Source organism: Sinocyclocheilus rhinocerous, unplaced genomic scaffold (genome assembly GCF_001515625.1).
Source record: "Sinocyclocheilus rhinocerous isolate Xijiao unplaced genomic scaffold, SAMN03320098_v1.1 scaffold1982, whole genome shotgun sequence".
NCBI classification, from domain to species: domain Eukaryota; kingdom Metazoa; phylum Chordata; class Actinopteri; order Cypriniformes; family Cyprinidae; genus Sinocyclocheilus; species Sinocyclocheilus rhinocerous.
Genome location: NW_015651555.1, coordinates 794754 through 806833, shown reverse-complemented (window position 1 = coordinate 806833; position 12080 = coordinate 794754). Strand labels below are relative to the sequence as shown.

The window sequence follows — 12080 nt, the reverse complement described above, 5'->3', positions numbered from 1 at the left end:
CATATTAAAGCGTCTTTGGTTTTTCCATGTTTTCTACAAAACAAAACCGGAAATTGAGGGGTTATGACGTCATTGGCAGGCGACACAATGACACCATAGACACGCTCCGTGTCACTAGTTAAAATTGCTTATTTCTCTGGATTTAAACATTCTTCGAAACATTTGGGATAATGTAAGTACACAAGTCAGCAAAATATATAACACTGTTCTAGTGGTTTTTGGATATTTTAATTAAAAAAAATCTTACATTGTGCCTTTAAGTTCCTTTTTGGCATCATTTGTTTTCTTATTATTGTGGAAATAATCAGGTATTAATAAAGTTGAATTGCATGAGAATATTTCTAATTATCTGGTAGTCAATAAAAGTTATGATTTAGGGCCGCAGCAGGTTTATTGTGGGGCCTGTGGATGTTCCTGTGGGACGCACGCCCTTCCCCCTCCTCGGGCCCCAGAGATGAGATGAGGCTCGCGCCAGGAATGCGCTGTGACGTCACGGCGCTCTGGATCTCACCCTTTTGGGGGAATCATTTTGTTGGGCTTGCGTCTGCCTGTGTTAAAGTTTCCCGCAGCCGTGTAGCGTCTGTTTGATTCGCAGCGCACGGGTAAAGCGGGTTTTCGGATGACCTTCTTCTGCATGGATTGTTTGCGAAAACTTCGTAGCCGAGAGGTAAGAGCCATTGCATCTGTCCTTCCCGTTACTCCGCGGCCGATGGGTGAGTCGCTAAAACTTTTTGGTTTGCTGTGAAAATGGCTGAAAACGAACTTCACGTTATATTTATCACTCTCTCCGTTTTATTGAATTGATATTGAGACTTTTCCTTCTGGTTTAACCATTCTTTCTGTACCGTTCTCATGCACGAGTCCCCCTTTTGTTCGGAACTGAGCTTGTCCCAACTTGAGATGTGTTGAAGGGCCAGTAATCTGAGAAGAAGACCGTTGAAATGCTCAAGAGAGACGTTCGAGCTCAGTCTGTGTAAAAGAAAATGGTCAAAACTCATGAAAATAAGTCTTTCAGGTCACATTTCACTTTTAGATCAAACGAAAAAATGAAAAATAAACAAATACGTTTTATATTTTCCATGAAGGCAATGAAACCTATTTAAGATTATTAAGATATTAATATTTATCTAAAATATATTACATTTTTTTGTTGCATTGTGACATTAAACCTAACAAATTTTAATCACCTTAAAAAATAATTTAATTGCTGTAAAGTGAAAAAAAAAGATTTAATAGTAAAATGGCCTAGTATATGGCGTTTCACTACATTTAATTCAATGCCGATGTAAATAAAAATTGTCATGAAATTAGTTCACAATGCAGAAATAAGCTTCGTTTTCTTTAAAGTATTTATATAGCTGGATTAAAGCAAACATATATTCGCGTTCCAGTCGTTTTAAATAGTTTTCAAACGTAGTCATGAACAAGAAATATGCACCTTGTATGTGAAGTGGTTATTTTGGGATAATGCATTTTTGAAATAAACTGTAATCTGATGATTAGGAGTAACGTTATATCCTTATATTTTTTATAGAACATTGTTCAAGATCAAATAAAGAACAGTCAATTTTATGAAATGCCACGTGATAAAAACGATCTGTCTTCTTGAGTGACAAATTAACAGGTGAAACGTAAAAGACCTTTAACGTGCACGTGCTCTTCCTTTCTGTTCTCGTGCAGTGTGCTGTGCTCTTGTTTCCATAGAAACGCACAGGACGCCCTGATACTGCTGTGCTGCGCGCCGCTCCGATCATTCATCAAGACTTCACAAAAACCGCAAGATGGTAAGGAGACAAGCGACAGCACGAATCAGCAAAATAAGGTGGAATTTATCATACATCGACGATTTACTCGTTTTATTCGCGCATTTAACCTGTTTAATGAACGCTCGTAGCCATGTGGACCTGTGTTGTTGCTGTTAGCTGGTAACTATTAGCTTGCAGTGGTGGAATCAATCAGGAATGTTTTTTACGTGTGGCCTTTTTTAATTAAATGACACGTTGCTGGAATACATGTCTCTTTTTTGAAGAATTCACCTAGCTCTTTGTTTCCCCCTGCAGCCATTTTATGACAACGTTTACTACCCGTACCCGTCAGATCCCCCGGGAGCCCATTCCTCAGCAGGAATCCCGTCTCTGTTGAGCTCTCCGCAGAGTCAGCCCTCATCCGGCAGCCTGAGCAGACCGGCCGCATCCACCATGTCCGGACCGCTTACGTCCTCCGGAGCCGCCACCAGCACCGGCATCCCTACGCCCTTCAAGTTCCGAGCCCGGCGTGAGAATGTGGACTGGCGTCGGATCAGTGCCGTCGAGGTGGACCGGGTGGCTTCCGAATTGGACTTCCACACCCTACAGGAGCACATCACGGAGGTGACGTTCTGCGACGTGGAGGGCGAGCGCTGCCACCGCTGTCAGAGCCCCGTGGACCCGGCCCTGATTAAGCTCTTCCGGCTGGCCCAGCTAACCGTGGAGTACCTGCTGCATTCCCAGGATTGCCTCAGCATCAGCCTGCAGGCGGCCGAGGAGAGGCTGCAGGCGCAGACACGGGAAAGGGAGGAGCTCTGCATCCAGCTGCAGAAAAAAACCCAGGATGCCAAGACGTTAAAGGAGGAGCTGAAGCAGAGGAAGAAGATCATAGCCTCTCAGCAAGCCATGTTCAGCACGGGGATCAGTGCCAATTACCACAAGGTCTGTACAGCCCCGTGGTGGAGTGTGAATATGTGTATTAGCATTTTCATTGTCGCTGTCACCTCCCCCCTCAAGGCCAGACTCTATTCCACCCCAGTCTCACAGTTCATTGACCCCGGTGAATATAACGTGTGCTTTTCTCACATTTGATGGTGTGAAGGTGCAACATTAATGCTGAATCCCAATTCGCATACTATCCTCTGATCAGTGTTAGTTATTGTTAAAATCATTATTTATTTAAATTAATTTTCGTTAATTGAGATAAAGCTGAAATAAAACATTAATATTAGATGAGAAACATAAACTGAAACGGAAATTAGAAATGCACTGGCAATGAACTGAAATAAAATAATTTTAAGTTAAGTCATTTTAAGTACTAAAATTACAAAAAATTAAATTAAATCTAAATAAAAAAATATATATTTTTAAAAACTAATAAAAATTGAAAGCACATAAAATTACTAAAACAAACTAAAATTGAAATAAACATTTTTAAATCTAAAAATATCTCATCCAAAATATAAATAAATACAATAGTAATATGTAACTAATACTAAAATGCATATATCTGTAAAAAAAAAAAATCTTTATCAGTATTTTTGCATGCAGAAAAAAAGCTAACAGACATGGACTAAAAGCTAGAAAACTACCCATTTTGATTTCATGGCGTCTTTAAAAGTATGTGCATTACCATCACTAGTGTAGTATGCGCTTTTCTTATCTAGTAGATGTGATGTCAACACTTTTAAGTCCATAATCAGGCCTGCAGACCGGGACAGGATTAGCTAATCACCAGACGCTGTGTTTTTTGGACACGGCATTCAGGATTTGGCGAATGGAGCAGATGGTGTCAGCTAGTGACAATGACTTATAAACTACACTACACTTATAAAAGATCCTTAAGTGGAGGAAAGAAATCAAAGCGCCCATCCCCCATCATCCCCTCCCACTCATCTCATCAATGAAATAAAACCGCATGCTGCATTGCTTTTAGAAACATTTCGGTCTTTGTACCATGGCTATATCAGCTGTTTGCTCATTTGCAATCATGGAACTGTCGCTCCTGATTGCGGCCAGCTGTTGCCAAGTGTTTCATGTGGTTGCTAGGAAAAGCACAGGCGCCTGACAGCAGAATCGAAATGAAAGTGCTGCTCATGGTTTACTGTTTAATGGTTTACTGGATCAAGTGTTTTTTTTAACTGTGAGCAATGAAGTGGTTACCTAATTTGTATTTTGCATAAATACAATGAGGCCTATTTTAAGTACCAGTAAGATTGTTTTGCATTGTGATATGTGACCCTGGAGCACAAAAGCAGTCTTAAGTCGCTGGGGTATATTTGTAGCAATAGCCAAAAATACATTGTATGGGTCAAAATTATTGATTTTTCTTTTATGCCAAAAATCATTAGGACATTAAGTAAAGATCATGTTCCATGAAGATATTTTGTAAGTTTCCTACCGTAAATATATCAAAACTTAATTTTTGATTACTAATATGCATTGCTAAGAACTTCATTTGGACAACTGTCCAAAGGTGATTTTCTCAATATTTAGATTTTTTTGCACCCTCAGATTCCAGATTTTCAAATAGTTGTATCTCGGCCAAATATTGTCCTATCATAACAAACCGTACATCAATGGAAAGCTTACTTATTCAGCTTTGAGATGCTGTATAAATCTCAATTTCAAAAAATGTACCCTTATGATTGGGTTTGTGGTCCAGAGTCACATATTATAGTGACATTTCCGCCAATAATTTTCATTTTTGTAATGATTCTCTTTTGTTTACTGATATATATATTTTTTATTTAAATGTGCATAAATTAAAGGCAAAGGCTAAAGGCAGTGCAACAAATATTACACAATGCAAAAACAGCATTTAAATATATATTAAATGTCTAATTATTTTGTATTACAGTAAAGAGAGTGAGATATTTTTGCATATGAATTGAGAGAATCGAGGGGGAAATGTCATGAAAATGTCAAAATTGGGAAAAATATTATTTAAGCAAAATAAAATTTCTATATATAATTTATAATAATTTCGTATAATATAAATTCGCAACAAAACTTGATATTATTACTGTAATACAGATTAAAATCCTCTTCAGACAAAATAATGTTATTTTATTTAAATTATTTTTTATTCAAATAAAATCAGCATAAATACAAAACCATAATATTACTACCATAATATAAACGTACAATTATGAGAATTCTTTATTTTTTTCACATAATAGTTTGTGACTGCATGAGGGTGTTTTAAACGTGTATAAAAAAAACTTGTTCTTAAAATATCCTTAATTTTCTCTTTGAAAAAGATATTTTTCCTTTGACTTTGAGGTGAAATTGGACCCAGATATATTTTTTACAGTTTTCTAGAGTCTGCTCCAGTTCTGTATTACATTGTCTTGGTCTTTGTTCAACACCTGCTGAGGCTGCAGATTGACACCAGTAGACCCTAAACACATAATTGCATTTCACAGTTGATTTGGGAAGTTATGTTAGTGCAGCAATGCAGTTATGTCACACAGTGGGTGTTTTACAGAGACAGCCTTCCCTGTCTTGTTGCAGATAAAAAGACAAATGCAGAGCTTCTGTTTGTGATGGGTATCAGTGGCAGTGTGGTTAAATTAGCATGAGAGTACCAGACGGGTGTTTTGGCTGCTAAATGGGGTGTATGATGTGCAGCGCTGTGGATTTTCCGCATATCCGTGAATTGGAGCGAGAGATAGAGCGGGGAAAAGATGTAACATCAACCCTGCACTAACCGGTGTTTCCATGGCAACGTGCCCACATTGTCTCTTGGTATTATTGGTGAGTGGAGTGTGAGTGACAGCTGTGTTGAGCTGCACCAACACCTGCTCGTCACCTGAGCGGGGCTCGTGTTCAATCTGACCTTCAGCAACGATTCTCCCAGGCACATTTGCTTTTTTCAACCCACTTGGTTTCATTACCGTTAAAGAAATAAGTTCACTCAAAAATAAAAATTCTGTCATCATTTACTCACCCTCACATACCTATATGACTTTCTTATTTCAATGGAATAATACAAAAGAAGCAAGGCACCTAAGAAAAAGCCATCAGTATTTATCTTCACAGATTTGATGATGTCACAGATATTAATAAAGCTCCTGATTTTGTTTGCTTTTCAGTGCCAACACTGTGAGAAAGCCTTCATGAATGCCTCTTTCCTGCAAAGTCACATGCAGCGCAGACATCCTACGGAGTTTGACATCAGTGAGTTCAAACTGTGTAGAATCAGTTCACAATGTGTGTCTGTTGTATTTTGCTTGCCCTTGTGGAGAAGTACACTTTGGCATACCTTTAATAAGGATTTATGGAAATAACATGCTCTAAAAGAATGCTAACTTAATGTAATGTTTTCAGACTCTTAACTGCATGTTAATTGGAATTAAATGAAAATGTGTTCGTTTTTTATAATACAAATATACTGTAGTATCATTTATCATTACTATTTGTAATAAATACATTTATATTAAATGCAATAAGCTGAACTTTATAGTGTTTTTGACCTACTATATATACTATAGAAGTAGACTATATACAGTAGACTGTAAGTACATCTTTATATGTAATTTTATAATAGCTTCTATGGTCTTTGAAATATGGTTAAATTGTACAGCTAAATGTACTGACAAGTATTCATGGTAAACTAAAATATACTTTATTGTCTTTTCTATTGGAACTTGTTATATTTAAATATATTTGTAATTACACATTTGTAATGATAAAGTTATTTAGTACACTTAAAATATATCAACTTTAAATTTTAAAATTATATAATACTACAGTTAAAATTATAATCTAGTACTTTACATGTGCTTTAGTATGTTAGTCCACACTTCAAAATAAGTGTACTTCTATAAAGCATGACAAAATATTACAACATGATTTAACAACGATTTAAAATTATTTTAAATCTGTTTTTTTGTTTGTTTTTTTCATCATTACAAAGTGCGCTTTTTAAAAGTGTACTTAAGTGTGTTCAGAAACATAGTCTTGAAAGTGTACTCTAAGTACATTTAACTGGCCTTTTATTTATCTGCATGTACAATTTTTTAAAATATATTTGTATGATTTCTACAAGTGCTCTTTCAATACACAATTTTTTCACAAGGGTGATTCAAGCATCTCATTTTTCCAGAACTGATGACGACAGATAATCAGAAAAAAATTCAGACCATGAAGTTACAAGAGGAGATCAACAAACTACAAGAGCAGCTGACCCTGGTCACATCCCAAATGGAGACACAGCAGAAAGACTACACTGCTAAACAGGTTAGAGGAGACAAAAGACACACCATGTTTTTAATAGAATGATTTGCTATTTGAAATAAATATTTCAAACTCATTTTTCTCCAGGAGAAAGAGCTCATTCAAAGGCAGGAAGAGTTTAAGAGACAACTGGAAATATGGAAAGAAGAAGAGAAAATGCGAATGAACGGCAAAATAGATGAAGTCAAGCAAGCCCGTCAGCGGGACATGGATTCAATGCATCAAAAGAACAGAAACCTAGAAAATGTATGTTTTTATTTCAGACAAAGCATGTTGGTCATCATTTACTCAACCTTATGTTGCTCCAAATTAATAATATCAAATTATTTTATTAAAATAGTAACATTTATACTATTATATATTATAATATTATATAATATGCTGGATTGACAAACTTTGCAGGATTTACAGTTGTTGTTTTTATTCCCTTTGGTGCTATTTTCACAAGTAATACAATTGGTTATCCCTAAATTGCAAACAAGTTCTTTAGAAACTATATCTATTGAATCTATATCTATAGATGCACCAAATGATTGTGTGTATTGTACTAAGACAAGTGAAAATATGCTGAAATGTTTGAAAAAAGTGCACTTTTGATGATCTGATATTAGTACTAAGAGTTTTGATAATTGAACAGTTGCTTGTGAAAATAGAACCAAAGCGAATAAGGAAAACTGTAAATTAACATTGTTATAAAGGATAAAATACACTGATCAAAAAGGCAAAAATTGATGGAAGTATTGATATTATGTGATGTGTATATACTGAAATGGCATTAAAATGGTACTTCTCTCTCCCTAGGAGCTGCTAAAATTACAGCAGAAAAATATGCAGCTGGTACAGCCACAGCCCAGTACATCAGCCAGCAATGAACACTGGCAGGAAGTTGTTAAACTTCAACAAAAACTCCATAAACAAGTAAGAGATGCAGCATTCATTTGATTTGGGACAGTCCAGTACACCACACCTTAGAATGGAAATTGCTGTAGTTTTAAAGCTGATGTTTTTCTTCACTCAGGAAGTGAAGTGGGCAGGGAAAATGCAAAAAATGACGGAGGAACATGACAGTGAAAAAAGTCTGGTAGGTGTCACAGGCAGCATGTAGCTGTTTAAATACAGGAATAGCTCATATATCCACATATCTGTTTTATCTGGTCCATCAGCTTCAGGAGGAGCTGTTCAAACTGCGCTCGGCCGTGTCTGAAGGGAGGGAGGAATCACGACGACAGGTGCAGGAGCTGAGCCACAGGCTGCAGGAGCAGCAGCAGATTATTGCCTCCCAAAACAAGCAGGTCAGTACTGTATCCCAGCACAGGAAGTGGCTCGATTGTTCAGGATTTCCTGTATTAGCGCAGCAGCCCACAGCATGATCTTTAGGTTTGGACTGAAGGAGTGTACTGGTGGGAAAATATCCGGACGTTTGTGTCATTATCATCTCACTGATTATATGTTGTCAGCTCGTCATTATGCAGGATGTCCTTTCAGTAAAACATTTCAATTTGAAGTGACGGCTCAGATGACGTGTTGCTGACTGGGTTTTATTGTTATAAGAAATAACGTGCAGTTTTGTTTATATGACAGATGAAACAGATCTTGTCAAAGCCACCAGCAATAACAGTGCAGCGTGAAGGTATGTAGACATTATATTTTTGGACAAACTTAGTTTTTTTTTATATTCGCTTTGGTACTGTTTTCACAAGCGACTGTTACATTTTCAAAATTCTTAGTGCTAATATCACAACAGATCATCAAAAGTGCACTTATTTTCAAACATTTCAGCATATTTTAAATTGTCACACAATCACAAAGTGTCCTTTTCACTACATAAAATAAGTGTTTCATCTATATAAATATTTCATTCACAGTAACAGCCTTTCATAAAGCTCTTACTATCAAACTTTTGTGGGAGAATTTATTTTTTTTGGACCCTATGAGTAAAAAACATAATTTTCGTAAGGTTAGCTTTAGGAGTAGGGTTAGTCTAAAGGGATAGAATACACAGTTTGTACAGTATAAAACCCATTATTCCTATGGAATGTCAACATAATGATAGGAATACCTGTGTGTGTGTGTGTGTCTGTGTGTGTACTCCTACTTAACCATATTTTGGAGACAAATTGGTACCCAGAAGTGAGTGAAACCTGACAAAATCACCCAAAACCTATCTTTGAAGACGTCCTCATTTGTAAGACTGTGTTTTGTAATTTGTGAACATACAGCAGGATACAAGGGAGAGGAACTGATCAGAGATGTATCAGAAGAAGGGAGACAGATGGTATCAAATACAGCATGTTACAATACATTGTCATTTGATACTGTATATAGACATATATATTGATACTGTACATTACCATGGTAGAGTCTGCACATTACTATAACTCACCCTTCATCTGAAGAGTTCAGCTATAGCATAGATTCAGTCATATGGCACAGTGAGGAAATTTACTGTACTGCATTGAGGGTAAACTGTTCTAGCACAAAACCTTATGGCCATGTCATACCTCCATCACACCTTTTGATAACACACTGGATATATACTTTTACAAACATGGATTTTATGTGAGTTATGCAAGTTAGATAATGTAAGTGTATTTTCTAACATGACAATTATTGCCTGTATTACTGTAATTTTTCAGCAACAAAGGTGATTTGAAACATGTATATTGCATTGCATTGAATGAACTGATTGTTAAAAGTACTGAATTGAATGAAGATCATACTGTTGTGTTTCGGTGGTTAAATCAAATGTTCTCAATATATATTACGATAATCTTATGTTTTGAAACAATGCTGAAGAGTTCAGCTATAGCATAGAGTCAGTCATATGGCACAGTGAGGAAATTTACTGTACTGCATTGAGGGTAAACTCTGTTCTAGCACAAAACCTTATGGCCATGTCATACCTCCATCACACCTTTTGATAACACACTGGATATACACTTTTACAAACATGGATTTTATGTGAGTTATGCAAGTTAGATAATGTAAGTGTATTTTCTAACATGACAATTATTGCCTGTATTACTGTAATTTTTCAGCAACAAAGGTGATTTGAAACATGTATATTGCATTGCATTGAATGAACTGATTGTTAAAAGTACTGAATTGAATGAAGATCATACTGTTGTGTTTCGGTGGTTAAATCAAATGTTCTCAATATATATTACGATAATCTTATGTTTTGAAACAATGATTGCGTGGATGAAAATATGTGTAATTGTAATGAAAGCATGAGATCAGTTTTTAAAAGAATGACTAGCGATCAGTTTGGATTTTTGTACTAAGAGTTTTGAAAATATACACCTTACTTGTGAAAATGGTACCAAAGCAAATTTAAAAAACTGTAACCGAACTTTTTAATATATGAGAGACGAATTGTCTTTAAAATAAAAATAAAAAATCTTAATCAATTTTTGTTTTATATTTATATTTTTGTTTCAGTGCTTGCTGCCCCGGCTCCAGAGACTAAAGCTAAAGTGGTGCTCAGTGGTAAGTCTCTGCATAATATGATGGTGTTAGATAATGCCAAAATAATATTGATCCCTGAACATCATGTAGATCACAGTTCTCACACTGTGACCTAACTAGGTATGATGCAATAAATCTTTAAGAAATAAATAAAAAAAATTTAAAAGCAACTATCAAAGGTTTTGCATGTTGTAATGTCAGGCTTATGGAGCAGAGGATCTACGTGTTGCTTTATTACCAAAAAGCAAGATCAGAACAATGCCAAAACATGTGTCATGCTGTGAAGCGACATTGCATTAGTCTAAAATCATGCTGTATTTTAAACATTAAATATATTCTGATTTGCTGTGATTTTGTTGCTTCGTTCAGCAATTCACTGTCAATGAGGACAGACATATTACTTGAACTTGATGTGTAACAGCTAGTTAGAACAAGGTGTCAGACCTGATGCTAAACTACCAGTCAAAAGTTTGAGGTCGGCAAAGTTTTTAAAGTTTATGACAGAAGTCTCCTCACCTAGGCTGCATTTTTTTTTTACATTAAAAAAACAATAAAAACTGTAATATTGTGAATTATTACCATTTTAAATAATTGTTTTGTTTTAGTATATTTTAAAATGTAATTTATTTCTGTGATACAAAGCTGAATTTTCAGCATCATTACTTCAGTCTTCAGTGACACATGATCTTTCAGAAATTATTCTAATATTCTGATTTGGTGTTCAAGAATCATTTCTTATTATTATCAGTTTTGAAACAGTTGTGCAGCTTTTTGTGGAAACCATTCTACTTTTCAGGATTCTTTGATGGCATTATAAATGTCTTTACTGTCACATTTGATCAATTTAATGCTTCCTTGCTGAACAAAAATATTATTTTGTTTTTTAACTTTCTGACCCCAAACTTTTGAACTGTAGTGTATGAACATTAACATAACATATGAACATTAGCATATAGATGGCTTCAAATCTAATGTACATGCACTAACAGAATTGGATTTAATCAGCATATGGTCAGTATGGGTAATATCAGTGCAAAATGAGAGGTTTAGGCTAAGGGTTAGATTTGAATATGTCCATCCGTAACCCTTACACTCTTCTCTGACCTCTTTGCACTGTCCTATTAGAGCAGTCCAGCTCAGTCCACAAACTGGATCCTATAGTGGAGCTGTCTGAGGAGGAGAAAGGTAAAGCAGTAGAGTGATTGAGTGTAGTCGTCTGTGGCATGCTCGCATCCCATCTGCATGGATCTGTGGCTCAGATTCAGTCTGAGCATGTGCTAAAGTGAAGTGCTGACTCAGCATGCCAAAGTATAGGCATGAGCTGGAAGATCTGTCTCCTCAGTAAACACAGACGTTACAGCATGCATGTAATCATTGGACAGCTCAGAGCAAAAGAAAGGAAATTTCATTGTGAAGATACAGTAAATGAGCATATATTTGGCATTCTCTGTTTATGGGTTTAAAAAATATAAAAGTCATTGTACAATTGCAGTGGAATTTCCAGTTATTTTTATTTCCATATTTATTTTTTCAGTTATGTTGTTCATTATATTTATATTCTTTCCCCTTTCTGCAAGGTCAGACTAAATAATTGTAAAATATATATATATATATATTTATTTTTTT

General features: G+C 35.7%; 1 protein-coding gene across 1 annotated transcript in view; it reads left to right on the top strand.

Annotated features, from left to right (window-relative positions):
* The first annotated feature begins 369 nt into the window (after positions 1-369).
* The window catches only part of dzip1 (DAZ interacting zinc finger protein 1), a 20457-nt gene continuing 8746 nt past the window's right edge, over positions 370-12080 (top strand). The window contains exons 1-11 of the mRNA XM_016518550.1: positions 370-667; positions 1705-1784; positions 2061-2687; positions 5843-5927; positions 6856-6989; positions 7074-7232; positions 7788-7904; positions 8005-8067; positions 8150-8278; positions 8568-8616; positions 10428-10475. Of these exons, the coding sequence (XP_016374036.1) occupies positions 1782-1784; positions 2061-2687; positions 5843-5927; positions 6856-6989; positions 7074-7232; positions 7788-7904; positions 8005-8067; positions 8150-8278; positions 8568-8616; positions 10428-10475 (1414 nt within the window). The 5' untranslated portion in view covers positions 370-667; positions 1705-1781. The remainder of the gene's footprint in view (positions 668-1704; positions 1785-2060; positions 2688-5842; positions 5928-6855; positions 6990-7073; positions 7233-7787; positions 7905-8004; positions 8068-8149; positions 8279-8567; positions 8617-10427; positions 10476-12080) is intronic.